The sequence below is a fragment of the Arvicola amphibius genome, chromosome 4 (assembly GCF_903992535.2).
Source record: "Arvicola amphibius chromosome 4, mArvAmp1.2, whole genome shotgun sequence".
NCBI classification, from domain to species: Eukaryota; Metazoa; Chordata; class Mammalia; order Rodentia; family Cricetidae; genus Arvicola; species Arvicola amphibius.
Window position 1 is genome coordinate 133,811,892 of NC_052050.1, and position 25,535 is coordinate 133,837,426.

Consider the following 25,535-nt stretch of genomic DNA (forward strand, 5'->3'; position numbering starts at 1 on the left):
CTCTGCAGTCTTCACTGTAGATACGTGTTTAAAGATAGAAGAGATGAAGTGACTAGATCCATCCATGTGTCACAAGATTGGTAATTGGTGACCACCCAAAAGCCCTGAAATATGACTAAATTTGTGATTGATTTTCCATGCAATGCTTCTGAAGAGGATTGCACACACCCTTCTATGGTACACACGCTGACCCAAGATAAAGAAATAATGTATTTTGACACAGTCTGGAATCAGTATATTAGACTACCAATTCCGGTAACTCATAGCTCAAGGATTTTGAAATTTTACTTAAGTATGTCTTAAAGTCATACTTCCTTTCTAAAGAACATTTAAATTTTGAGGAGATGGGTGGAATGACATTTCACAGTATACACGTGGAGGTCAGAGGGCAGTCTGAAAGAATCCGTTCTCTCCTTCCACCATGTGGATCCTGGGAGTCAAACTTAGGTGGTCAAGGGTGGGAGCGAGCACCCTTATCCTCCGAATCTTCTCCTTGGCCCACCACACTTTCTTAATCAGGCCTGGCAGAGTGACTGTAAGTAAATAAGACAATAAAGCCGCAGGTCCTCAGACATTCCTCATTCCTTCCACAATTTCAATTAGCCCTCGATCTGAGTTTAGTCTTTTCTCCCTGATTTTCTGCTAAAGAGTTAGATATTGTACCATATTATATAATATCTGATAGATAATATAATATCACACATTGTAGAATTACAGATAAGCATATTTATATGCAAACAAAATGTGTGGATAATTCATATTTTTGTAGGTAGAAGAAATAGGATTTTTTTTTACACGAACAATTAGATTAACCAGAAAATGAGGAAACAATGAAGACGGGAAGTGGTTAGGATTGTGAAGTACAACTAAATATATAACGTTGCAGAGAGGTTAGACATGCAACTGACCCTAGTCTAAGTTCTCAAAAAAAAAAAAAAAAAAAAAGAAAGCTGGAAAGTCGGTATCATAATTGGTGACTCCTGGAGTGTGATGTTAAAGATCTTACAATATTAACTGGTTATTTCCATTTAACAATATAGAAAATCTTTTTTTTTCTGAGACAAGATCTCACCAGATGCCTAGGGGACCTCGAACTCCATATCCCCTTACTCGGTCTCCTGAATGCTAGGTTCAGAGGCCTGAATTGCCATGCCTGGGTAGGTTGTGATTCTTATACTCCCGATATCACAGGCCCCATGCCCTATAATCGTATTTATTCACAAATAATAATAAAGGAAAGTGAATGAGATCACGTGTCCATTCACGGTTCCTCTTTCTTTACAATTTTATGACAAACTTCTGCCGTGTGGCTATGAAAGAGCCCAATAGCCTTGGGGCTACTTCACTGTGGGTGGATTTATAATTCTACTTTTTCTTTAAAACTTCATGGCTAGAAGTTATATGCCCCATTTAAATATTTCTTTTGCTATTTTTCTTTTAATTAAAAAAGACATGATGCTAGGGACTGAGCCAAGGCACCTTGGCTAATGCTACACAAATGCTCTACCACTGAGCTATACACCTGCCCACTCTCAGTATATTATTAATTACCTTGAGAATGGGTTCACCATACTGTTATCATAAACACTAGTACTATTACATTGTCATCTGTGTTTTCTCAAATGCCTTTGTCTTGTTTCTACCACACATTGTCAACTGAGAGCAGGTACCCTTGGGCTTACTTATTTGATCCATTGTTGATTAAGAAACATGATTCCTACAATTAGTCCTCCCCCTTTTCCATGAGGTTCCAAGCTCCAAGGGGAGGAATTCTATGGAAATCTCCAATTTGAAATCTCTCTCTACATAATGTTTGACTCTGGGTTTCAGCATGTGCTTGATCAGCTGCCAGAAGAAGCCTCTAATGGCAATGGCGTACTGAATCAACTAAGCAGGGCTCATAGGGGCTCACAGAGTTTGAAATGGCAACTTGGGGAGCCCACATGGACCTGGACTAGATACTCATTATATATTACAGTTGTTGGCTTGGTGCTTTGTGGGACTCCTAATAGTGGGAGCTGAGTGTCTGACTTTTTCACCTGCCTTTGGGACCCTTTGCCTTCCATGGGTTGCCTCACCCAGACTTGATATGAAGGTATATGCCTAGTCTTAATGTAACTTGTTATGTTGTATTCAGTTGATAACCCCCAGAGGCTTCCTCTTTTATGAAGGGGAAGAGAAGAACAGTAGATATGGAGGAGAGACAGGCACTGGGGGAGTACTGGCAAGTGTGGAGGGTGGGGGGGCTGCTGCAGAGATGTAATGTATCAAGGAAGAATAATTTCAAAAGAAGAAGCAAGATTTCTTCTGTTTGGAGCACCAACCATTGCTTGTGGAACATAATCTATGTGTCTCCATTCAGAAATAATAGCTATAAAAGCTTAACAATGCAATATTGACTTTTTAATTGTGTCATATTTGAATTTGTGGAATCTGAGTGAATGAACAAAACAGAACGTACAAACCCTCTGACCACGTGTCAGAAAGGTGAAGGGTTTTCCCTCCCATTCAGCTGGTGCTTCAGCTTGCTTTAGTCCGATCTGCTCATATATAATAAAGAAGGCGATACTGCTACCACCATTACAGAGAGAACTGGAGTGAGCAGCAGCACGCTTGCTTTCCATTGTTAAGTGCCAGTGACTTTCCTTACGTTTTGTTTTACAATTTTGCTTTTCTCTTCTCTAAAAAGACCAGGGTAAAAGAATGGCGAAGAGAAAAAAACAACAGGATTTCTTCTCTCAGCACTGTATGACAGCAAGAAGATGCAATGGGAAAGAACAGATGCCGGAGAGGTCATACATAACTTATGCACCAGGAATGACCGGTATGGGGTTAAGTTTAAACTCTGCACCAAAATTCGTGCTCTTCTTTTTCTTTAACTTCCCCCTTTTCTTTTTACAATATCCTGTGAGGAAAGGGGAATGAGTTATCTGACAAATTTAGATTTTGCAAACTTGTGCATTGATGAGACAGCTATTGGAACACATTTCAAAGAAAGATTTTCAACACACAACTGTGTCATTTCCTTTCCTTGTGGGCCAGATGCTGAAATACTATGTGATAAAGATTTTAGGTTTCAGTTGTAAAGAGAGGGAAGCAGATAAATCACTGCGGTCTTCTTTACCAGCAATGACAAAAGAGGTATATTTTAATTTATTTTTTCTGAAATTACTTCTATTGATGGTGTGAGTCTAGTCTGTGTGCACGTGAGTGTGTGAGGGGAGAGAGAAAGAGAGAGTGGGAGAAAGAAAGAGAGAGGGCTGATTAGTAATTTTTAGCAGAACCCCTCTTCTGTCACTAATAGTTTGGTTTTGTTGTTTAACAGGTAAGATAATAGTAAAAATTCCTGCCAAGTTTTTCATTAATGAAAACATAATATGCCCAAAACAAACTACTTTATAGTCAGCTTAGCAAGTAACTATGTGTGTTTTGCTAAAATGCTGGCTTTATTCAAAGTATGTTTAATAAATTAGTTTGTTCCTTTCTCTTCGTGTGACATGTGTGACTTTAACCAGATGTTTGTATTAATCCTGACTTGTTCATAGAGTGATGTTGTCTGGGTCTCTTCTGAAGATATTTTTTGAATTGCATATGGGGAAGGGATACATAGAATAAAATACAACTAATACAACTTGAGCATCCTACATCGAATAAAACCGATATAGGTAACTACTGTATGAAGAGGAGGGGCTCTTACTTTAAAAGGAGAAAGAACTATAAAAATAAATTCATGGAGATGTTACAATTTAGAGTGATATTGATTGATTGATGAGTAAGACTTACACAGCATAAAACTGGGCTGGTGTTATCACTGGCCATGTGGAACTGGGGCAGAATAGTCACCAAGCTGAAATGAATGTTTAGGGTAGTAGCTGAGAGCTCACATTGTATAAGTACACTATCTGCTTGTTTTCAAGTCCACCACTTCACTTCCAACTATAGAACACTGAGTAAGTACCTAAACCATTTAGGTGTTAGTGTCCTAAGGGGCAAAATAGAGAAAATCTGATTCTATAGCTCACAGAGCTGTCTTGAAGCTAAAATAAGTAAGTCTAATATGGTAATATAGAATTGCAAAGTAGCACTGAATCATATATTGGCATATTATTCTGCAAACCAGGCAAGCTTAAAATAATTTAAGCCTTTGTAGTATTATTTACATATATATATATATACATATATACCATATATGTATATATATATATATATATTTACAATTCAAAGTTGTTAAAATATATGCTTGATTTCTTAAATATCACTCACCTAAAATATGGCATATTCTCTTTTCCATTTGGCATGCTTGTTAATGCTTTATCTTTCTGTTTTTATTTTTGGAGAATTTTATAAAATGTATCTTCATCATATGTTTTTAGTCACTTTCTGCTATTAGATTCAAACGTTGATGCTCTTTCTATTTCCAAGGATAATTATCACTACCATCAGGCACATATATGGTTCAATTGCTAACAGAAGTTTTTATACATTCATCTCTTCAGCATGGAAACAATGCTTGCCCAAATATACTGATTTTAAAAAAATGATGCAAGTCCAATGCTAGCACAATAACAACAACAACAACAAAAACAAATAGTTAATAGATGACATACACAAATCCCTTACTTAATTACATATGGATTTAAGAAAGTGTCCCTGTATTGTTCAAGCAACGGATATGAACAGACAATACCTAAGGGGTACAGTAAGCAAGAAATGACTAAGTAGAAATATCTATTCTACAATAATTATAAACATGAAAACAAAGGTGTCTTAAAATAACACAACTCTTTTTAATATCTCAGCAAGTCTATGGTGATGAATTCGGTATATAATCTCCTCACTTACATATTGCTCAAACATATATGGTATTATACCATCTTTCTAAACAATAGTAGATATGAGGAAATTCGCAGTAGTTTTCACTTAGTCTAGTGGTTCAACAAAAGACTATCAAAAGAATAAATCTAACTGGCCACAACAGCTATGACATCAAAGTTTATATTAGAAAAATCATGTGCTCCAGAAAAGTGGGGGGGGGTGGATAAGAAACTATCTATAGAAATAGATTCTCATGTTTGATTAAATATCATGTAGTTCATTATTCTAAATTTAAAAAAGAAAATCCAAGAAGGAGAGAATGAGTTCTAAGGGAAATGTGTTACACACTGTAAATCCAGACATATGCTCAAAGACAAACATGACCTGTGATGACGGATGGCATTTTACTGTATCAAAACGACTGGACGGTAGAAGTTCACTTCTACCTCAGGCTTCCCTGTCCCTCATTGTTTTACTGATAAAATGGAAAGCAAAAATGAAGACTGTGGTTCGTGCGAACCACGGAGTTCTTTCGTATGGCTTTCCTGTTGCTACTTCCATGAACTCTTGACCCTTTATAAAAGGCTGACACGGCAGAGAAGTGTTTTGCTTCTCATGAGAACACTCTGTGAATAGATTGTACAAGCTCAAAGAATTCCCCAATCCTTTATCAGTGCAGCTGGGTGTGGCGGGAAAAGCCACTGGATGTGAAGTTGTTTGGTGTTTGGAAAGGGCATTTAGCATCGCATGAGAATGCTGTCAAGGAAGGACTCAACCTGGGTATGTGTTCTAACATTTACAAAATTTTCATAGTAATAATCCGAAGAAGGTTGAAATAATTCAATAAATTTAATAATAAATTCCTTTGGGGTGAGATGGGATGCACTGGTGATATCTTTTGTGTTAGGGAACTAACTTCATGCCAGCCAGAAAGAAACATTTTTCCAGGGAAAAGCAGAAATTTTAAATTTTGCATTTAAGAAATATGAACTTTCCTTGAGGTACAAGCAGATCTATGAAGCCCAGTCATCCTGGAAAACTTTATCTTTTTGGTGCATGTAAGTTTTCATTTTCATTTTGTTTTGCTTTATCTTTATCTTCATTTTATGGCTTTCGGGAACAAACACAGATCCTTGCATCTGAAATGCAAGCACTGAGTCATCAGGGGAGCAAATAGGGAGAGACAAAAGAACAAGAGCTGGGCCTGGCACGCTCACTGTCCAGGTGTGGGGGAAGGCACAACCAATGGCACATCCATAATCCCAGCGTTTAGGAGTCTGAGGGAGGAAGAGTATATGTTAAGGTTAGACTGGCTGACCTAGTAACACACAGTCTCAAAGCAAATTCATACAGAAAATAACCAAAGGTTTGTCTGTATCTGAAAGTTCAGAATTGTTTTGCTTACTTGTCCACTAATCAAGCTTGTTTGCAACTTTATGTTTCTCGGTTTTGGGTTGTTTAACTGAAGCTTTCTCTGTATGCCTGTTTCTCTTCCCTCCAACACACTTTAAAGAGCTAAAACTATGGGGAGTAAATTGAGAGAAATAGCACAATATGTGACGATTTTTTGTTGCTGCTGTTGTTCGTGAAGATGTTTTTGTCACGAATATGAATGTTTATTAAAGGCATCCCAGCAGTAGATTGCTGAGAGCAGATGTTGCCCACAGTGATGAAATCGCTACATCTACGTTCAGAGTCGATGTTCATAATGCTCATAGAACTGTGGGTGTCGAGGAAAATACTGTGTTTGAAAAAATACAAAGATGGGGATTGGGAGTGTTAGAAGTTGCTCTCTTCCCAGCCACACTGCTACCATCTTTGAGATCATCTGGGCCTACTTGTTAGCGTCTGTCACCGCTGAGCCTGTGGACTGTTGTCATCCTCTCGTCAACGTGTGAATGAGGAGTGGGAAGGCTCACTGGACAGTTACCAGAGTATCTGGCCACTCTTCCAGCTATTTGCATGTAGCTATACAAGTGGGGTTATGAACTCAGGAATGGCCTAAGGCATGTAAGCTCGTAATTAGTATGGAAAGGAGGCTTCATCTATGCAAAGACACGAAAGAAATCATCCATAGACTTTCCAGAGGAGCTGCACTAAAGTCCGCCATGTTTCTATAAAAACCCATCAGCGATGCACTTTAAGTAAGCCCAGTAAACTCATTGTTTCCCAGTGAGAACTGTGATGTTCTGGAATCATATTGCCATTTATCACTAGGATCTAAAAGAGGGGGATACATATTGTTCCTATATCGCCCACAAGAAACTTCAGCAGCTGGGAATAACACTGCAAGAGAATCAGAGATTCGGTGATTTTAAAACTATTACTGATGTTTAGAGGGTAAAACCTAGCTTAGATAAACATCCTACCAAACTAGTCTCCCATACCCACATCACCCTGGCCTAAAGTTAGTAACATGTTCCTAAAAATGTCAGTAGGATGTGGATGAAACCAGTGGCCAGTTGTGACTCACAAGAACCAAAAGATTGCAGGCAAGGACCAGGACAGAGGCAGTTTGTGTTCCTAAGCCCTAAGGCACAAGACTACTTCTGGATACAAAAGACAAAATACAAAAGGAAAATAACTCTCATACAATTTTACACAGAGTATTTCAGTCTGGCTTCATCTTCCTCGTGTTAGTGTTCTAGCTTGTGGAGAGGCAGAGACAAAGCTAGGAAATATACACCTTGGTTTTGATGGAAGCTCAGGCTGCCTAAACTAGAAGATAAGCCTGCCTCCGATTGTGAATCGGGACATGAATTTTCAAGGCGTGACAAGATATTTGCTATAAGAGGATGAATACTAAAAAAAAGGAGAATTGAAATACTAAGTTCTTGCGGAACCTGTTACATTAATACGGGGTCAGGATGGTATTGAGGGACCCTAGAATTAAAGTAAAAACCCCACAGAATCTGGATCACAAAAAAAAATTGTCTAGAATTTCCGTCTGCAAAAGAACTCACCCCTGCAGTTCCCTGGTTTTCTAAATGTCCCCCTCACTTGGCAAGCAAAGACAAATGCATGAGATGAAGTCTTAGAAAGTCTAACACAGTTATCCAATCAACACTTATAAAGGATAGTCAAAGTGCCAGGTTGCCTTAAGCTCTGGTAGTACAAAGTTGGATAGAAACGGACATGGATCTGCCAGCTTCCATTCTAGATGTTTCAGGTACAAGTGTCTTTGTCTTTCTTCATAAACATTCCTCCATAGACAATAGAGTGAATGGCCTGCAATGTTTCAATGTTTGCATTGAAGGGGAAAATGAATTCAGGATATCTCAAGAGGCATGCTAGAGCCTTCTTTACTCATTTGGAGAAGGACCTGTGACAGCGAGTGACAATATGTTTTCAGTAACAGTGAACAAACACCTTTCCAGCCAATTCTTTACCACCTGGCCACTGTATCTGTTCGTGTCTCCATGTTCTTGCCCACTTTGAGTTACTGTCTTGACTTTCTTTGGCAAATTAACAGCAATACGAAATTATAAACCAAATAAACCCCTTCCTCTCCAACTTTCTTTTGGTCATGGTGTTTTATTGCAGCAATAGAAAACCTAACTAAGGTATTTTGTATAATTGGAAGTAAGAATGAGTCCTGATACGTGCTTGGTAAGTGTTTCACCACTGAGCTAATCTTGGTCATAATTAAACTTAAAAATATAAATATAAAAGTGTACATCTTAGTGAGTACTATGTGGTAATTTGTATGTATTGTGTCGAATTAAAATAATGTTAAATATTTCCTTTTAGTGAAAACTTTCAGGATTCTTTTTGCTATCTTTTGAATGTGCAGTGCAATGCTGTCATAAGTGTCACCTCAATGTGCAATCCCAGGCCACACTTTTGCTCCTCTCACTATGACTTGCAAATTATTGACCCTCTCCGCTCACATATCAGAAAGTCTGTCATGGTGGCCTATTTAGCTCCGTATAAAGACATCAAGGGCTTTGATAACTGACAGCTGCCATTAGAGATAAAAGTATATATTGCTCAGTAGAATAGTAATTGAATTAAAATGATACAAGAACAGACTTATGTTGTGTAATGTAAACATATAAAGAAATAGAGAAGAGTTGGGGAGAAAGAGGAGAGAGAAAGAAAAGAGAAGGAGGACAAGAAGGAGGAAGAGAGAGAGAGAGAGAGAGAGAGAGAGAGAGAGAGAGAGAGAGAGAGAACGCCAGTCAGAAGGGAAAGAAAGAAAAGTTACCTTTTCCTGTGCATTTAAATCTAATTACTTGACTTTATCTTTCTAAACAGATAAGCAGATGCCTTGGCAAGGAAGTTTGGCTCACTAAGCTGTGTTTAACGAATCAGTCCAGAAAGTCACAGGAAATATTTGTCCCCAAACATGAGGCTATTTGTTCTAAGGGAAATCATTTGTTATCTCTTTAACTAGTTATTTTTCTGCGAGTTGAATCTCTTTTGTCATTAGAAAAGTAAGTCTACTCCTCTTCACACGCAAAGACCACATGCCAGTAAACACAGATTGCTTTCCAAAGAGAACAGCACAGCGAGTCCTCAAGAATCAGACCTCTTCAATCTGCTTTTCATGTGTTTTTAACTTATGTGTGAGTGCATGTTTGTGTGCATGTAAGTGAATGTCTGGAGGTAGTGAAGCTAAACATGTGAGCCTGTATATGTGTGTACCTGTATATGGAAACCAAAGGTCAATGCTGGATATTGTCTCCTGCTTCTTTGCACCATCTCTTTTGTGACAGGATCCCTTACTCTCTCTGAGACTCATCAGTGGGTTACACTGACTGGCCATCATAGTGCTGGAGATCCTCCTGTCTTCATGTCTGAGCACTAGGGCTATACCATGTCTAGCTTTTTGGGGGATGATAGGCATCCAAATACAGGTATTCATGCTTGATCAGCAGTCACTTTTTTGGCAACTATCCACACAGCCCTATAAATTTGACTTTTTATTACTTCAATGAAAAGTCAAAAGAAAGATTAATACAGTGCTTAATATGACGTGTGTATTTAATTATACATTTTGCTTGCTAAAACTGAATATTAATTATAAATAACTTAAAACACCATGAATAACCTCAGAAATTTCATATGGGATTCGTGTATTCTATGTGTGTTTAATAGATCATAGAGCAACAGAGGCTCTTCCCTGATGAACCAGAGGATGCTGATAGATACTCAGAATCTGTGAAATTTGATGCTCGCTCAATGACAACATTGCTTCCTCCCAGTAAGTAGAAAATGAACAGAGTGGCACAGGCCCTGGGTTGAGTGGCTTAAATCAGTGCAGATTTGTTTGTTTGTTTTATCACAGTTCTCTATCCCAGATGTCTTAAATCAAGGTATTCAAATGGACAAAGGTCATTTAAAGGCCATGTCTCTTTCTAGCTTCTAGTGGTTTCTGGCAGTTCTCGGTAGTCCTGGCTTTTAGGTGCATTGTTGCACCTCTGCTTCTTGCTTTAGAGAGTTTGTTTTCCTGTGTATGTTCTTTCTCTTCTTGTAAAGATCCAGTCACCAGAATAGTTATCACACGTAAGACATCATTTTTACACTTGACAACATCTACAGTGACCCTAATTCATTAAAATCGTCTTCATAGTTATCTAGAGCTAGCACTTCTGCATATCTTTTTGGGAGAAAAACATTCCACTTACAACTGATGAATCAGATTGGGACAGGAACACAAAAGAAAAAATGACCACCAGCTTCTGCTCAGGCTTGAGTTTGACAGAACAGAATTGTTGTTTCGTCTACTAACCCTTTATGACCATATCTGAGGAGATGGGGGAAAAGAGAAGCAAGCATTGCAGAGACATTTCAGGAAGAGGAAACAGCATGCAAAACTCATGCGTTTACATGTGCAAATTCAAATCACATGTGGTAGTTGACACCTGTAATTCCTGTGTGGGAGAGGCAGCAATAGGAAAATCGCTGTGGCTTCTGGGGAAGTCCATCTAATTAAATCTGTAATTTCCAGGTCCAATGAGAGAACCTGTCTCAAAAATAAAGTGGATGCTCCATGTCTAAGAGCACTTGCTCCTTCAAAGGACCTGGCTTTGGTTCCTAGCATGCACATGGCAGCTCAGAACCATTGTGACTCCAGTTCCAGATGACCCCGGACCTCCTTATCCATGAGACACACATAAGGTGCACAAACGAGATTCCCATTTAGTCAGCCGGAAATACAGACCATTCCAACTTGCTTTTAAAATGGGTTGTTCTGTTCGTTTCCATTCTTTACTTTTTTCTTGACTGTACCTTTGTAAATGTTCATTTCTTTCCCTTTCCATGTCTCACAAAATGAGGCTGAGCAGAGCTGAACAAAGTGGTGCACATCTATAATCCCCGAATTTAGGAGGTAGAGTCAGGAGAATCATGAGTTAAAGGCCATTTTCTGCTGCAGAGTGAGTATGGTGCTAGCCTGAGCTATATAAAACTCTCTTAGGAAGATGCTTAGGAAGATTAGGAGGTGGCTTATTCAGTCAAGCGCTGGCTGTGCAAGCAGAGAGACTTAAATTTGGATCTTCAGAACCCGTGTAGAATGCAGAGGGTGGCAGAGCACTCTTCTGAACACAGCACTTGGGAGACAAATCAGGCAGATCCCTGAAGCTCCGTGGCCACCAGTCCAGTAAAACCAAGAAAATAGAGGTTTCATGAGAGACCCTCTCTCAAAAGGGACGAGTGAAGAACAATAGGGAGGACATCTAAGTACTGATCACGAGCCTCCACAGAAGTCCAGATGCACACAGGCAGTTATACACATACATGAACACACATACTCCCTACACAATAAATATGGAAACAGTTTAGTATTTTCCCTCTGTATCAGCATAGTCCCACTGCAATCCATATCCCTTTATAAAAATTCCTGTTCTATGTGAAAGTATGTCAAAGAAATAAGTATAGTTATTACATTCTCATATATCCAGAGGATGGGTTTCATTGATGTATTCCAAACTTTTGTCAAAATGTGACTCACTTTTTGTCCCATTTAAAAGAATTGTGTGTTATAGTCCAATTATGTGATATAGTCCAACCATGTGACATGTACAAATAGGAGATCATATACAGTCATGCTCTCTTACTTGTACAACAGGCTCTTCATCTGATAAACCTTATACCCAGCACCAGTTACCAAGATTTTAATTAAGTGTTTTTGCTTTGTTTTGTTTTTTGTTTTTTAATAATAGGCTGGGGTTTTGTTCTATTCTCTTTTGCTCTGTTTTAGATCCTAAAAATGGCTCTACCCCTCAGGAGAAGCTGAAGTCCTTCAAAACTGCCCTAGTTGCCCTCTACCTTCTTGTGTTTGCAGTTCTCATACCGCTCATTGGGATAGTAGCAGGTACAGTATCCGCTCATTGGGATAGTAGCAGGTACAGTATCCGCTCATTGGGATAGTAGCAGGTACAGTATCCGCTCATTGGGATAGTAGCAGGTACAGTATCTGCTCATTGGGATAGTAGCAGGTACAGTATCCGTTCATTGGGATAGTAGCAGGTACAGTATCCTAGAATCTCAAAACTTTGTTCATGTGCTAATTGTAAAAGCAGAACTAGAGCAGTTATGTATTGGATTCATAAAGAAACTTCGTATGTAAAGCATTCCTCGATTTCAGCAGATGAAATTAAAATAGATTCTGTAATGTAAGTAAAAGATTCTTTTAATTTTACAAATAAAATATAAAAGAGTGAAATAAAATATTGACATGAAGAGAGCTCAATTTACATCTGTTCTGCTCTCTCTTTCTCCTCCCTTGTCTCCAAATTCTTCTCAAAACCATTGTCTATTATATATTAATGTATTTAATGTTCTATTATTGAAGCAGTTTTGAGCAATTACACAGCAACATCCACTGGGATTGCCATTGTTCTTTTCTCCATGATACGTCCCCTCCCCACATATTTGCTATAGGCACCATCCAGAGAAAAGCTTAGGAAAAATTCCCTTGAATCTGCATTCTGATCTCCCTAAGAAAATACTCCTAAAAGCAAAATGGAACTTTTGAGAGAGTATCTCAAAACAGATTTAAAATTCTCCTCAGAAAGAAAAGCTAAGGAAATCAACAGCAATGGTAAAAGTAGCTATCATTTAATCATTTTACATCATTTACTATGCCCAGGCACTGGGCTCTAAACTTTCAGCATATTATTTTAATATGTCTTTACAATTACCCTTTCAGCAGACACTATAATTATCCTCATCATCCACCCCAGAAAACTGAAACTCCTTGGTAATGGAGAATGTGCTCCCGTCTCTGACTTTTGTGTCCTAACCTCTCTTGTCTACTGGCTCCCGTTGTAATTTGGTTATTATAATAAAACATGATTGTACAGAAAAAAAACATGAAAATAGAATTGTCATAATGTTAGCCAAAAGAATATTCCTCCAAAAAGCCCATAAGCAAACAAGCAAAAAAGAAAAGCAATAACAACAACAACAACAAAAAAAAACAGCTCCTGTTTTAGCCATGAAAAGCAGAGAAAACAAACATTCAAATATAACAACCAAAACAAACAGCAAGCAAATGGCAGCTCTGAAATGAAGAGAACTGAAGTTTCTAGTAATGTAGATTCCTCACGAGTAAAATTATTTCCATGTTGTCCATGTGGACATGCTTATCTGAAGGGTAAATACAAAGTTGAATGACATGCCCTTGTCTGGTGTCATCAAATTTACACCAGTTAGAATTTGAACAAATTCCATCTCATTGTGCAAAGCACAGTCTACAAAGCCTACCTCAAGGACTGAGGAATCTGATAGGCCCTGACCCAAGAAAACAGAAGCCTGAAAAGTATCCATCCCTGTAGTCAAGTTCACAGTTTTTGAGTCATTAACAAATATTACCAAGTCAAACATTTGTTCTGGAATAGATATTAATTGATCTGTGTTTCTGTTTTTTAAAATTACAGTAGGAACCTATTAACACATATAAGGAATAGGATATTCTAATCTTGTAAATTAATACCAGTACGAAATTCACCAGAATTTTAAGCAGAACTCACTGTGATTATCATGTATCAATAACAGGCAAATTAGTGTACTTATAACTTTTAGTACCAGATTATAATATCTTTCAAAGAAAAGTTAAAATATATTGCATAGACTGACATGATATCAGTAGTTCACAAATGCAGAATGTCGAAAGCACCGGAGCAACACATGAATTAATAGTTGAAGCAGAATGGTGGACATAGAGCTATTCAAATTTGAAGTATGCATGTGTGTGAAGTTGTTTGTTCTCTTCATGGTCTACTATATGTGATAGCTTTCTTAAAGAATGTGACACATTCCTTACAGAAAATAACAGCATACAACTCGAGCAGTGCAAAAAGATATGTTCTAGAATGAATGTGCATAAATTGCTGTTTAGTGTTTTAAAGAATATAAATTTGAGATAGACAAAGGTATTGCTAACATGAGAGAGTGAATCTGATCCGTAGAATCAATTATCACCGGCTCCCTAGGTATTTGCATATGAGTAAAAGTTTGACTTCTCTTGCATAAAATAGAGATGTTACGTGATGCCATCTCTCCAGAAACAAGCGAAAAGAAATACACTTTAGAAAATATGAACTCTCACATTCTCTTTTGATTTTATTTCTGCGATTAAAACATGATATTACATTTACATTTCTACCTTACCTGTCCTTTCTTCAAACCCTCTCATATCCTTCCTACTCTTCTAAAATTAATGTTCTGTTTTCACTGTTGCTATTGCTTGCATATATGCATATGTACATAGATATATAGTCCTAAAATATAACCTGCTTATTCTGAATACTGTTACTTGTATGGATGGTTTCAGCATTGGCTGCTTGGCACTGTACCTGCTATTGGTGTGTTCTTCCTTGAGGAGGACCACCTCTCCTACTCCCAGCATTTTCAGTTGCCTAAAGTTCTTTGGGTAAGGTTGTGGCCTCATGAGTTTTTCCTGTCCACGTGTGTATGTCCTTTGGCCATGTCTCTGTGGTGTTCTTTATATATCTATATTATAAGGAGGTAATCCCTACTTTACATTTTTTCTTACCTATTTAATTTGCTTAAATAGTGTCTAACTTTTCTATCAATGTGATAAAACACCATGAGCAAGGCAACTTATAAAAAAAGGATCAATTTGAAGCTTACAGTTACTGTAACTGTAAGGATTAGGGTCCATAAGCATCCTGGCAAAGAGCAGGGAGGAAGGAGGAGGCTCTAAGACCTCACAGCTTGAGACACAATCACGAGCAAGAAAGAGCTAACTAGAATGGCCCCCAAGTCTTTAGAAACTTCAAGTCATGCCTCTATAGATGTTCTTCTTCTACAAGCTCATACTCTCTAATTCTTCCTAAGCAGTAAAACCAACTGTGGAATCAAAACATTAAATATATGAGTGTTTGGAATCCAGTCTCATTAAGACCGCCACAGTTAGTTATTCCTGTAGTCTAGATTCTAAGGTTCACATGCATGCCCGGTTAGTATCCTAAAGCTCCTTGATCCAGCACTCAAGTGAACTATTTTTAAATAAAGTAGAGCTGAAGTTAGTTTTATTTATTATTAAGGAGACAAGAAAAACTATGTTTTTAAAATAAATAAATAAAGCCTTTATTATCAACTCATGTCTATGTTGTCAAATTAAAATCAGAGTTGATGCAACCTTTAACAACAAATGACCTCTTCTTTCTATGCTAAGAAGAAAATACTATTTTACTATGTGAAATAAAGCTTGTTTTCAAAGCAAAGTTCTATGATGAAGCAAATAGTACATAGATTTTGTAAAATAAAGCACAAACTGCTGTATTTACAGACACTACTCCCTACAGGAATGTTTTTATATTATACAATATATTACTATATTTAGTATAATTTATTAATTAATTACTTTTACTTAAGTAATATATTTATACTATACGTAGTTAATATATCATTATAATGGAATTCATCAATATTAAGGATGCAGATATAAGGTGATACTTTCATCCTGAAGCATCAAATGCTTATTAATCCTAGGAAATGATCTATACACTTTTTATATACTTATTTGTTGTTAATAGTAGTACTAACATTCTATTTGAACAGATGATAAAAATGAAAGCTTGAACACTAGTAACTAGTCCAAGGTCACTGCTCATAAACACAGTCTTAAATGTTAAAAGAGCATATACCACCCAAAAATTTTGCATCATAACTGCTGACTAAATGAAGCAGTGTTCAGCATGCGACAATTTTGAAACAGTTTTTTTTTAATGTTGTTGATTTAAGTTTATTATTGTTAGGGACAAAATCCCTTCCCAGTAAGTTTACGTTGTTTAATTTTGAGACTGTGTTTTAATAGCAACACTTTTCCCTTGCCTTTCCCACTTCCAAACCTTCCCATATACTCATCCCTGAGCGTCTTCAAACTTATGTCTTCTTTTTTATCAGTTTTTCTTTCTTACATACATGCACTTGTATATACATATGCATTTCTGAACATGACCTATTGAGTCCATGTGCTACTTGTATTTATGTTTCTAAGTCTGACCATTTGGTAATGGGCAACTAATTGTTGTGTTCTTCCCTGGGCAGGGGCACCTCTCCTGATCCTAGCTTTACTCAGTGGCCTGTAGTTTTGGGGGGCAGGGTTGAGACTTGTGGGGTGTTCCCTGTGCAGTTTTGTTATGTTCACTGGTATTGTCTTTGTGACATTCTTTATCTTGCTATATTTTCAGGGAGTAATCTTTAGTTCTAAATTTTATTGATTGATTGATTGATTGATTGATTGATTTAATTTGCTTGTTTAGTTAGTGTCCTCTTCAGCTCCCATTTAGACAGTCATGTGGGTGAGACTTTACAGCTGCATCTCGTGATGTTACTAGGAGACAGTTTCACAGAAGTCCCTTACCTTCCGGCTCTTGCAGTCTTCACGTGCCCTTTTCTGTGATGTTTTTTGAACCTTAAGTGTGAGAGTGTTTTGTAGATTCATTGCTTTTGACCAAGCTTTTCAATGGATTTTTATTGATAGGGGTTATTGTGTAGTTATCTCTGTCTGTTCCAAAGAAAAGTTTTCTTGATGAGGCATACACTTGTGTTGCCAGTTATTCAACTGATAGTTCACACCAGAGGTGCTCTATAAGTAAGGCATTAAATTGATTAAGTTTTACATAAAAATTTGTTTCTCAGTTTGAATGTAATACATATGATTATCTTTAGCAAGCAAACATACCGTATGTCTAATTTTTTATTAATTAATAAATAATACCAATCAAAATTTCCACTTCCTGCCCTCCTCTCACTTCCCTCTCAAACCCCACACACCCTCTCCTCTCCTTCTCCAGTCCTGAGAAGTGTGTGTGGGAAGTCCAAGGCTCTCCCCGCTATATCCAGGTCTAGGAAGCTGTGCATCCAAATAGAGTAGGCTCCCAAAAAGCCAGTACATGCAGTAGAAACAAGTTCCAGTGCCTTTATCAATGGCTTCTCAGTCAGCCCCCATTGTCAGCCACACTCAGAGAGTCCGGTTTGATCCCATGCTTGTTCAGTCTCAGTCCAGCTGGATTTGGTGAGCTCCCATTAGCTCAGGCACACTCTGTTAGTGGGTGGACAAACTCCTCATAGTCCTGACTTCCTTGCTCATATTCTCCCTTCTTCTGCTCTTCAACTGGACCTTGAGAGCTCAGTCCAGTGCTCTGATGTGAGTCTCTGACTCTATCTCCCTCCATTGACAGATGAAGGTTCTATGGTGATATTCAAGATAGTCATCAGTCTGACTACAGGATAAGGCCAGTTCAGGTTTGAATTTTGCATATAAATGGATGGAAATAGAAAACACTAACCTGAGATAACCCAGACCCAAAAATATAAATATGGTATGTACTCACTCATTAGTAGATTCTAGCCCTAAACAAAGGATATTGAGCCTATAGTTCATGATCCTAAAGAAGCTAAGTAATAAGGTGAACCCAAAGAAAAACATACGTAGATCCTCCTGGAAATTGGAAGTAGACAAGATCGCCAGGCAAAAGTTGAGGGCATGGGGGTGGGGGTGTGCTTGGGGGAGGGGAGAGGAGGAAAGAGGGGAGAAGGGGAGGGTTGGGGAGAGCTTGGGGGAGTGGGATAATTGAGATGGAGGAAGGACGACATGGGAGCAGGGAAGGAGATATCTTAATTGAGGGAACGATTTTGGGGTTGGCAAGAGGCTTGTCTCTATAGGGGTCCCAGGAGTCTATGGGGATGACCCCAGCTAGGACCCTGGGCAGTGGAAGAGAGTGTGCCTGAACTGGCCTGTATGTCTAATTTATTGATTAAGAAATACAGAATGACTGACATACAATAATTGTGCTTCCTGTTGTGGACCATATCAAAATACCATTGATATATTATTATATTCAAAAAGCTAATTTCACACAGAAATATAACATGCTTTTAAATTAAAAAAACACAGTAACACTTATTGTTAATATAAATAATAATCAATTAGCAGACATTTCTTTCGATGCGAGTAAAGGCTGCAAGAATTCTGATAAGACATTCTTTCATGTATAATCCACTTTGCAATGGAATAGAATTTCCATGGCTATCAGCTGCCAGTGATAAGTTTTACATATTTAGTCTACTCCATCTCACGCACTGTTGAAAGTGATAGTCTTTTAGTACCTCCCAAGGTCCCCATGCTCCCAATTTACTCAGGAGATCTTTTCTTTTTCTACTTCCCATGTAGATTAGATCTGTGTAAGTCTCTCTTAGTGTCCCCATTGTTGTTTAAATTCTCTGAGACTGATTTGTAGGCTGGTTTTCTTTGCTTTATGTTTCAAAAATACATTCTTGATTTACGATAGCATTCAACATACTGTAATGGAATGTAGTGCAGAGACATAGAAAGTAGTGATGAGTCCAAAATGATATAGGCTATGATTTGATTTCTTTTTATTTAAATATTCAGCTCAGCTTATCAATAGGGAAATGAAGAATTGCTTTGTTGGATCAATGAACACAAGTGATACTTCTCAAAGTCTGATTGGAAAAGATGACACCAGGAAAGTTGAAATGAGACTTACAGCCATCATGGAACACATGAAGGACTTGGAGGAGAGAATCCAGAGCATTTCAGACTTAAAAGCCAACCTCATGGACACAGAACGCTTCCAGAATTTCAGTATGGCAACTGACCAAAGACTTAATGATGTTCTACTGCGGTTAAGTTCCTTGATTTCGTCAGTTGAGGAACATGGGAACTCACTAGATGAAATCTCCAAATCCTTGCTGAGTCTCAATACCACACTGCTTGATGTCCAGCTCCATACAGAAACACTGAACCGCAAAGTCAATGAGTCTACCTTGAAGCAACAGGAGGTAAGCATTTCAGAATACAATGGTGTAGTTCATTCTAGAACAAAATTCATAGTTTCTGTTTCCTTAGGCAATTCAGAAAGCAGGAGGAATAAAACTTTTTCTACTTCACCTACTGATGTAGACATCTCTGACAATCTAATAAGAGATCGTTATAGATGTAACTGGGGCTTTTCCAGACCCACAGAGAAAGAGAATATTATTTTCCAATGGATCTAGGTTATGAAGTTGTTTTTATATTATAAATACCACTTATTGTCTTGTTAGACTACACCACTTATAAGATTTAGATTACCTGAGCATGTCTAGGAAGGTAAATACCTGTATATGTGAGTTCTATGAATAATCTAATTATCTTTACACCAAAGCAATATGAATGTTATTTACATAGATATCCTATGAAGCAGAATTTTTAGTTAATTTATTTTGCTGTTTCTAGAAGATACACTTAATTTTTTTCACTAGTAACTAAAATTAAAATTTGAAATTTATAAATATATTTAAACATGAGTTCTTAATAGGATAACAGTATATACTTATAATCACCATAAGATTCAATATGCATTGTTTTCTATTCCTGTTTGAGCTCTCACATTAATTAACCATCAAAAACAGCCACACAAAAACCGGTACACAATCAGACTATAGAATGATCACATGTCCATCCCCTTTTATGACTGCCAAGAAAAAATATACTTTAGGATATTTATTAGTAAAGATTCTTTCTAGGTCAGAGAGAAAAACTTTGGACTTCAGGGACTATATGGTTTGTGCAATGACTCAGTGTAGAAGCAACCAACTGGAACATGCAGACATATGATATAATAATTCTTTACAAAACTAGTTTGTAAATTAAACCCATGTACTATAAATTATGTACTATAAATTATGAACTATCCCATGTATTATATCCCATATACGATATTATGACCTTGGATTCAGATCATTTTATAGCTAATCCTGACTAAGATTTGTATTTATTTTTTCTCCTGAAATAGATACTAGAAAATGAAAGGAAAATAAAAATGAAAAAAACAACAAGTATTTATGATTCTATTTTTGTTGAGTATTTTTTGTTGAGTATTTTTGTTGAATAATAGTAATAAATTACTATTATTTCTTTTCATTAAATGCTAAGCATACGCCTGCTTCTGCCTCCCGAATGCTAGCCCGGTCTACAAGAGCTAGTTGAAGGACAGGCTTCAAAGATACAAAGAAACCCTCCCTCAGAAAGCCAAAAGAAAAAAAAAAGAAAAGAAAAAGCAAAAGCTAAGTGTTTGGCTGAACCTTTACTACCCATCTAAAAAAAATAATCTCCATATTATAAATTATGTAAAGCTTGGAATCTTTTTGTGAAAACTCTATTTCTATCAATATGAAAATAATACCAGCATGACATATTTTCCTTGTAAGTAATCATTCTTCAAATTCATAGATGGTCTCTTTTTCCTTTAATTGCTATGAATTTGAAGTAGATCAGGGAGGGCTTCTGGAGAGGAAAGGGGGGAGGACATTGCAGCTAAATTACAATCTCAAAAACTGAGACTCATCAACAAAAGAACACTCCTGATGAAGCTATTTTCCAGATAATCAATTATTGCTCGGTGGTAGAATGATAGCAGAACAGACATAGGGCCCTGGGTTCAGCCCAGCCCTGCAAAACAAGTAAGCAGACGTAACAGTATTACAGCAGCAAAGGCTCTTGTAATTTTATTTTTGAGATCATAATTTAATTACAAAACTCCCTTACTTCCCTCCCTCCAAGAATCTATACATTTCCCAATTCTCCTTCAAATCCATGAGTTCCCTTTTCAGTAATTGTTATTTTATTCATATGTGCATATGTATGTACATGTGTGTTCCTAAATATAACCTAATCAGTCTGTATAACACTACCTGCATGGTTTTTTTCAGACTTACAATTTGGCACTGGACAACCAATTGGTGTGCTCTTCCTTGGATAGGGCCACTGCTCCTGCTCCCATTTTCTCAGTCACCTATAGTTCTTTGTGTAGGGTTGAAGCCTCATTTGCTCCTGTGCTTTCTATGTCCTGTTTGACACTTTCCTTGGTCAGCCAATGTTTGAATATGTGTATGATAGCTAGTAAATGTCTGACATCTCCACACAGAACAGGTAGAGGAAGAGAATCAGGAGTTGAAGTTAGCTAAATAACACACTTAAGGCCAAGTGGTACATGAGATAATATCTCAAAGAAATATGAAGAAGAAAAGAGCTGTACACACTGTGTATATGTGCATGTATGTAGGCATCTACAGATGGTCTATTTTTAACTGATGAAAATACAAAAGTATCAAGAAAAAGAGGCAATAAAAATTGAGAGTAAAATGTTATGAAAATGCAACGTGGACATCTTACTAAATATAAATAATCTCTGTTCATACTGTCATTATCACTGAGAATTACATTAAACTTCATTTATTACTATAAAACAATATCATAAAATAAAAATGTTTAACCCCAAATGAACTGTGAAGAAATTTCACTTTGGATAAATTAAAACCCCGGTGATAAGATGCTATTTTTAATTTTCAATATTTGACATTTGTTTATTTGGGAGTAGATACATTCTTAGATATATGGGCAACTGATTTTATGTGTTTTGACTAGGGATCTTAGTGAACCATTTAGTTTAAAGAAGAAATGCTATGCAGCAAGTGAGCTGCAATTTTGAATACTCATTTCCTTATTCTTATCTTATAGCACTTGCCCAATGTTATGTGATTTTATACCATTCAGCTTTCCAAAACTCTGTTCACTTATATATTTCCTAATTACATGTAACAAAGGTTGCGATGCTCACTGTGTGTTTTAGGACATCAATAAGTTAGAGGAACGTGTGCGCAATGCATCAGCAGAAATCCAGTCTGTGAAAGAAGAACAAGAACATGTGGAACAGGAAGTAAAACAGGAAATGAAAGTTTTGAATAACATCACTAATGACCTCAGACTGAAGGACTGGGAACACTCACAGACACTGAAAAATATCACCTTAATTCAAGGTGAGACATCTTGTCCCAAAAATGAGACGTTAAAATATATCCTAATATGCAGACCTTTGGTATTTGAAATCTTGTCGTTTAAAGGAAATGATTTTTGAGGATGCAGTTACTACAGACAGTTACTATGCAGTTACTATGCATAGAAGAACAGTTAATATGAGGGCAGGTGTGGTAATGTCACCCACAACCTAGAATCTCTTAAAGAGAAATGCAAAACCAGACATGGTGAGTCAGCACTGGGAAGGCTGGGGCAGGAGGCCACAAGTTTGAAGCCAGACTAATCTTCACTGTGAGAGCCTATCTCAAAAAAAAATCCAAGAGAGAGAACTATAAAAGCACAAAAAAATCTCTTTCCTTCTTTTCTGACTATACCTCTTGAATTATTAAAGATAATCTTAGAGCCGGGCGGTGGTGGCGCACACCTTTAATCCTAGCACTCGGGAGGCAGAGGCAGGCGGATCTCTGAGTTCGAGGCCAGCCTGGTCTACAAGAGCTAGTTCCAGGACAGGCTCTAGAAACTACAGGGAAACCCTGTCTCAAAAAACCAAAAAAAAAAAAAAAAAAGATAATCTTAGATATATCAGTATCTTCTACCATGCCAATGAACCTTGCTCATCTTTTAGCAAGAGAAGACATTTATGCCTACATAATAGATTTTAATCCTTTTCCCTTTATGAATATTTTTCTATAGTTCTAAGTTTCTGGTCTGTGTGCTTATAGTTGATCTCTTGGAGAATGTCTTGAATTTGAAGACCTGACAACTTCTTTTCCCTGTATCTATTTCTGCTACCTTTTTTTATATTGTTTTTTTTCTTTTTCCAGCTTGAGTTATGTCTCTCTCATTTTCTTGTTCTGTCTTTTATATAGTTGATGTGAATTGGTTTTATTGAATTTTCTCTTCTTCAAAGTTTCCAAAGAAGTTTTGGAAACTTTATGATATACTCCATATGTCTTGATTGCTGTTGAAATGTTGTAATATGTGTTAATGCTGGTCAGCATCTTAAAAGGTAACTGAGCTGTACAGGGAACTGAAAGTGCTTTGCCTAATGACACACTCCCTTGTGCCCTCTGTATGAGATTACAGTTCATTTCTATCCTATGGACTTTCACAAACCAGAGTTTTAGTCTACATTGCTCATCTTACTTTGTATTAAAATAATTTATTAAACTTGCCCATGAACTAGTCAATTCGTCCTTTAAAAAAATCTATATCATCCAACATTTCTGGGTTATCATCCTTATTCACAAACTGCTTTAAAAGTTCACTTAGGAGGGGAGGGAAGGGGGAGGAGGAGAGGAGGAGATGGAAATCTTGAATAAAAAAATGAGAAAAATAAAAAAAAGTTCACTTAGCAAAAATCAGTGGTATGATCTTGATGTCATTTTCCTTGTTTGCTCTTGATTTTTCACTGTCTTCCTCCATACACATTTTTATGTTCATAATTATTTTGATTATTTTATGAGGATTATAATTTATGGGAATTGTGCCTCTGAATACCAACTATACCAAGTATCTGAAGAGGCCCAGTATTTTTCTCTATTGTATGTATTTTGAATGACTGCAGAATTAGTTACTATAAATAATAAAAGAAAAATACTGTGTAATATTTGCTCTGTATTCTCTCTTAGGGAATAAGCACAAGAAAATAACAGTCAAGTCATGCTTATGCATATACCATTTTCTCACACTCAGTGCTAGGAATAAAGCCTAGGGCCTTGGACATGCTCTGTTGGTACTCTACAACTGAATTCCACCTAGCCATCTGTTTTTGTTTGTAATTTTAAATATTTTGTTTAGAAATTGTTTAAAACTATAAGTGGTGCAGAATGATAATAAGATGTCCCAGTGCATTTTGAAGAAATTATTCTTATGGGTTTTGGTTGCCCTTAACTTCATTCTTGTTCTCTCTGTCTGTAATGCCTGTGAGATCATTAATCTGGAATTTTGGGTGGAGAATGTTTGTATTAGAAATTTGTTGTACTTCCACCATTTTCTAGTTTTGTGTGTTGTATCAGCCTTGAAATTGGTCTACATGGTCTACAGTTTACTCATTCTACCTAGAAAAGGAATTGCCTAACTTTATCAACACTTATTGTATAGATTTTAAGGTTTTTAAGTTAAAATATACTCCATTAATTTCCCCCATTCCATTTTTTTCTGCCCAACCCTTCCCATGTACCCTACTTTCTATCCTTCATATTTATGGTTTCTATTCCTTTAATTGTTATGGTATGTACATACATTCACCCACACACTCATACACACATATACATACATTCATATACATATGCATATTTATCTCCATCAAGAGTATTACAAACCTAAGTTTTAATATGTACACAATATTTACATTATTTTGTGTTATCACAGTGACCCTTTCTCTGTTACCAGTGTGTTATAACCTAGCAAAATATTAACCTCACAACAGGATTTATGTGATTTAATTTGAGAATATGACATTTTTCTCAGATGAGGCCTTTACAGTTCTCAACATCAGAGTCCTTAGCCATTTACAAAGGCCAGAGTTACTCATTTTATTTTAATGTACTGCAAATAGAAATATTTGGATTTCCATATAACTATCTTGATAAATGATAATCTTATCCATGCCTTATAAATATAGTCAATACTTGTGTTTCTTAAAGGACCTCCTGGACCTCCAGGAGAAAAGGGAGACAGAGGGCTCACTGGAGTAAGTGGTCCACCTGGCATTCCTGGTTTAAATGGTAAGGACATAGTAATCACTTAATCATATACCATGAGGTTGAATGATGTGTATCCATGTTTGTGATTAGGGTTGAATGTCCATTTCATCTTTTCTGTGGTATAGGTGTGTGTGAGTGTTTGTAAATCATCGCATGTGTTGGAAAATATAATGTATTCTAGCATCCTAATCACATGGCAAAATAAACGGTGAGCATTAGTTTATTTTAAAGTATTTTATTATTTTATGTGTCTGTTTTGGTTGCACATATGTCTGTGCACTGTGTACATGTCTGGTATCTTCTGAGATGTGAAAATGGTATCAGATCTCAGAGAATGTGAGTTACAGATAATTGTTAGTTGCCATATGGATTCCAGAAATCAAACATATGTCCTCTGGAAGAGCAGCCAGTGCTTTTAACTACTGGGTCATTTCTCTAGCCCAAGCACTAATGATTGACTTTTGTACATTATTTGATGATTTAGCAACAAACAGTTACTACATGAGCTTGTTTATGAGCCTGAGGGCTTTCATAGAGACCACATGCAGTATATTGTTCACATAAACCTATATGTGAAGGAGAATAAGAAAATCACCTTCACATTGGATTAATTTACAAGCTATGATTTTCCAGTTATATAGAAACATTAATGAGTCACAAAATTGTGCTTAATTATTTTCCTCTAAGTATGTCATAATCTTGAAAACAATGTT

At 36.9% G+C, this 25,535-nt stretch overlaps 1 protein-coding gene across 3 annotated transcripts in view; it reads left to right on the forward strand.

Moving 5' to 3' along the window:
• The first annotated feature begins 3,000 nt into the window (after window positions 1–3,000).
• Msr1 (macrophage scavenger receptor 1) overlaps window positions 3,001–25,535 on the forward strand; it is a 56,815-nt gene continuing 34,280 nt past the window's right edge. For 2 of the 3 annotated variants that reach the window (XM_038327479.2, XM_038327481.1), the window contains exons 1-6: window positions 3,001–3,141; window positions 9,916–10,021; window positions 12,020–12,133; window positions 18,689–19,098; window positions 21,930–22,116; window positions 24,763–24,843. In XM_038327479.2, coding sequence (XP_038183407.1) covers window positions 3,043–3,141; window positions 9,916–10,021; window positions 12,020–12,133; window positions 18,689–19,098; window positions 21,930–22,116; window positions 24,763–24,843 — 997 coding nt within the window. In that variant the 5' untranslated portion in view covers window positions 3,001–3,042. Of the gene's footprint in view, window positions 3,142–5,460; window positions 5,596–9,915; window positions 10,022–12,019; window positions 12,134–18,688; window positions 19,099–21,929; window positions 22,117–24,762; window positions 24,844–25,535 lie in introns of those variants that run through there. The other variant, XM_038327480.2, reaches the window with a different exon arrangement.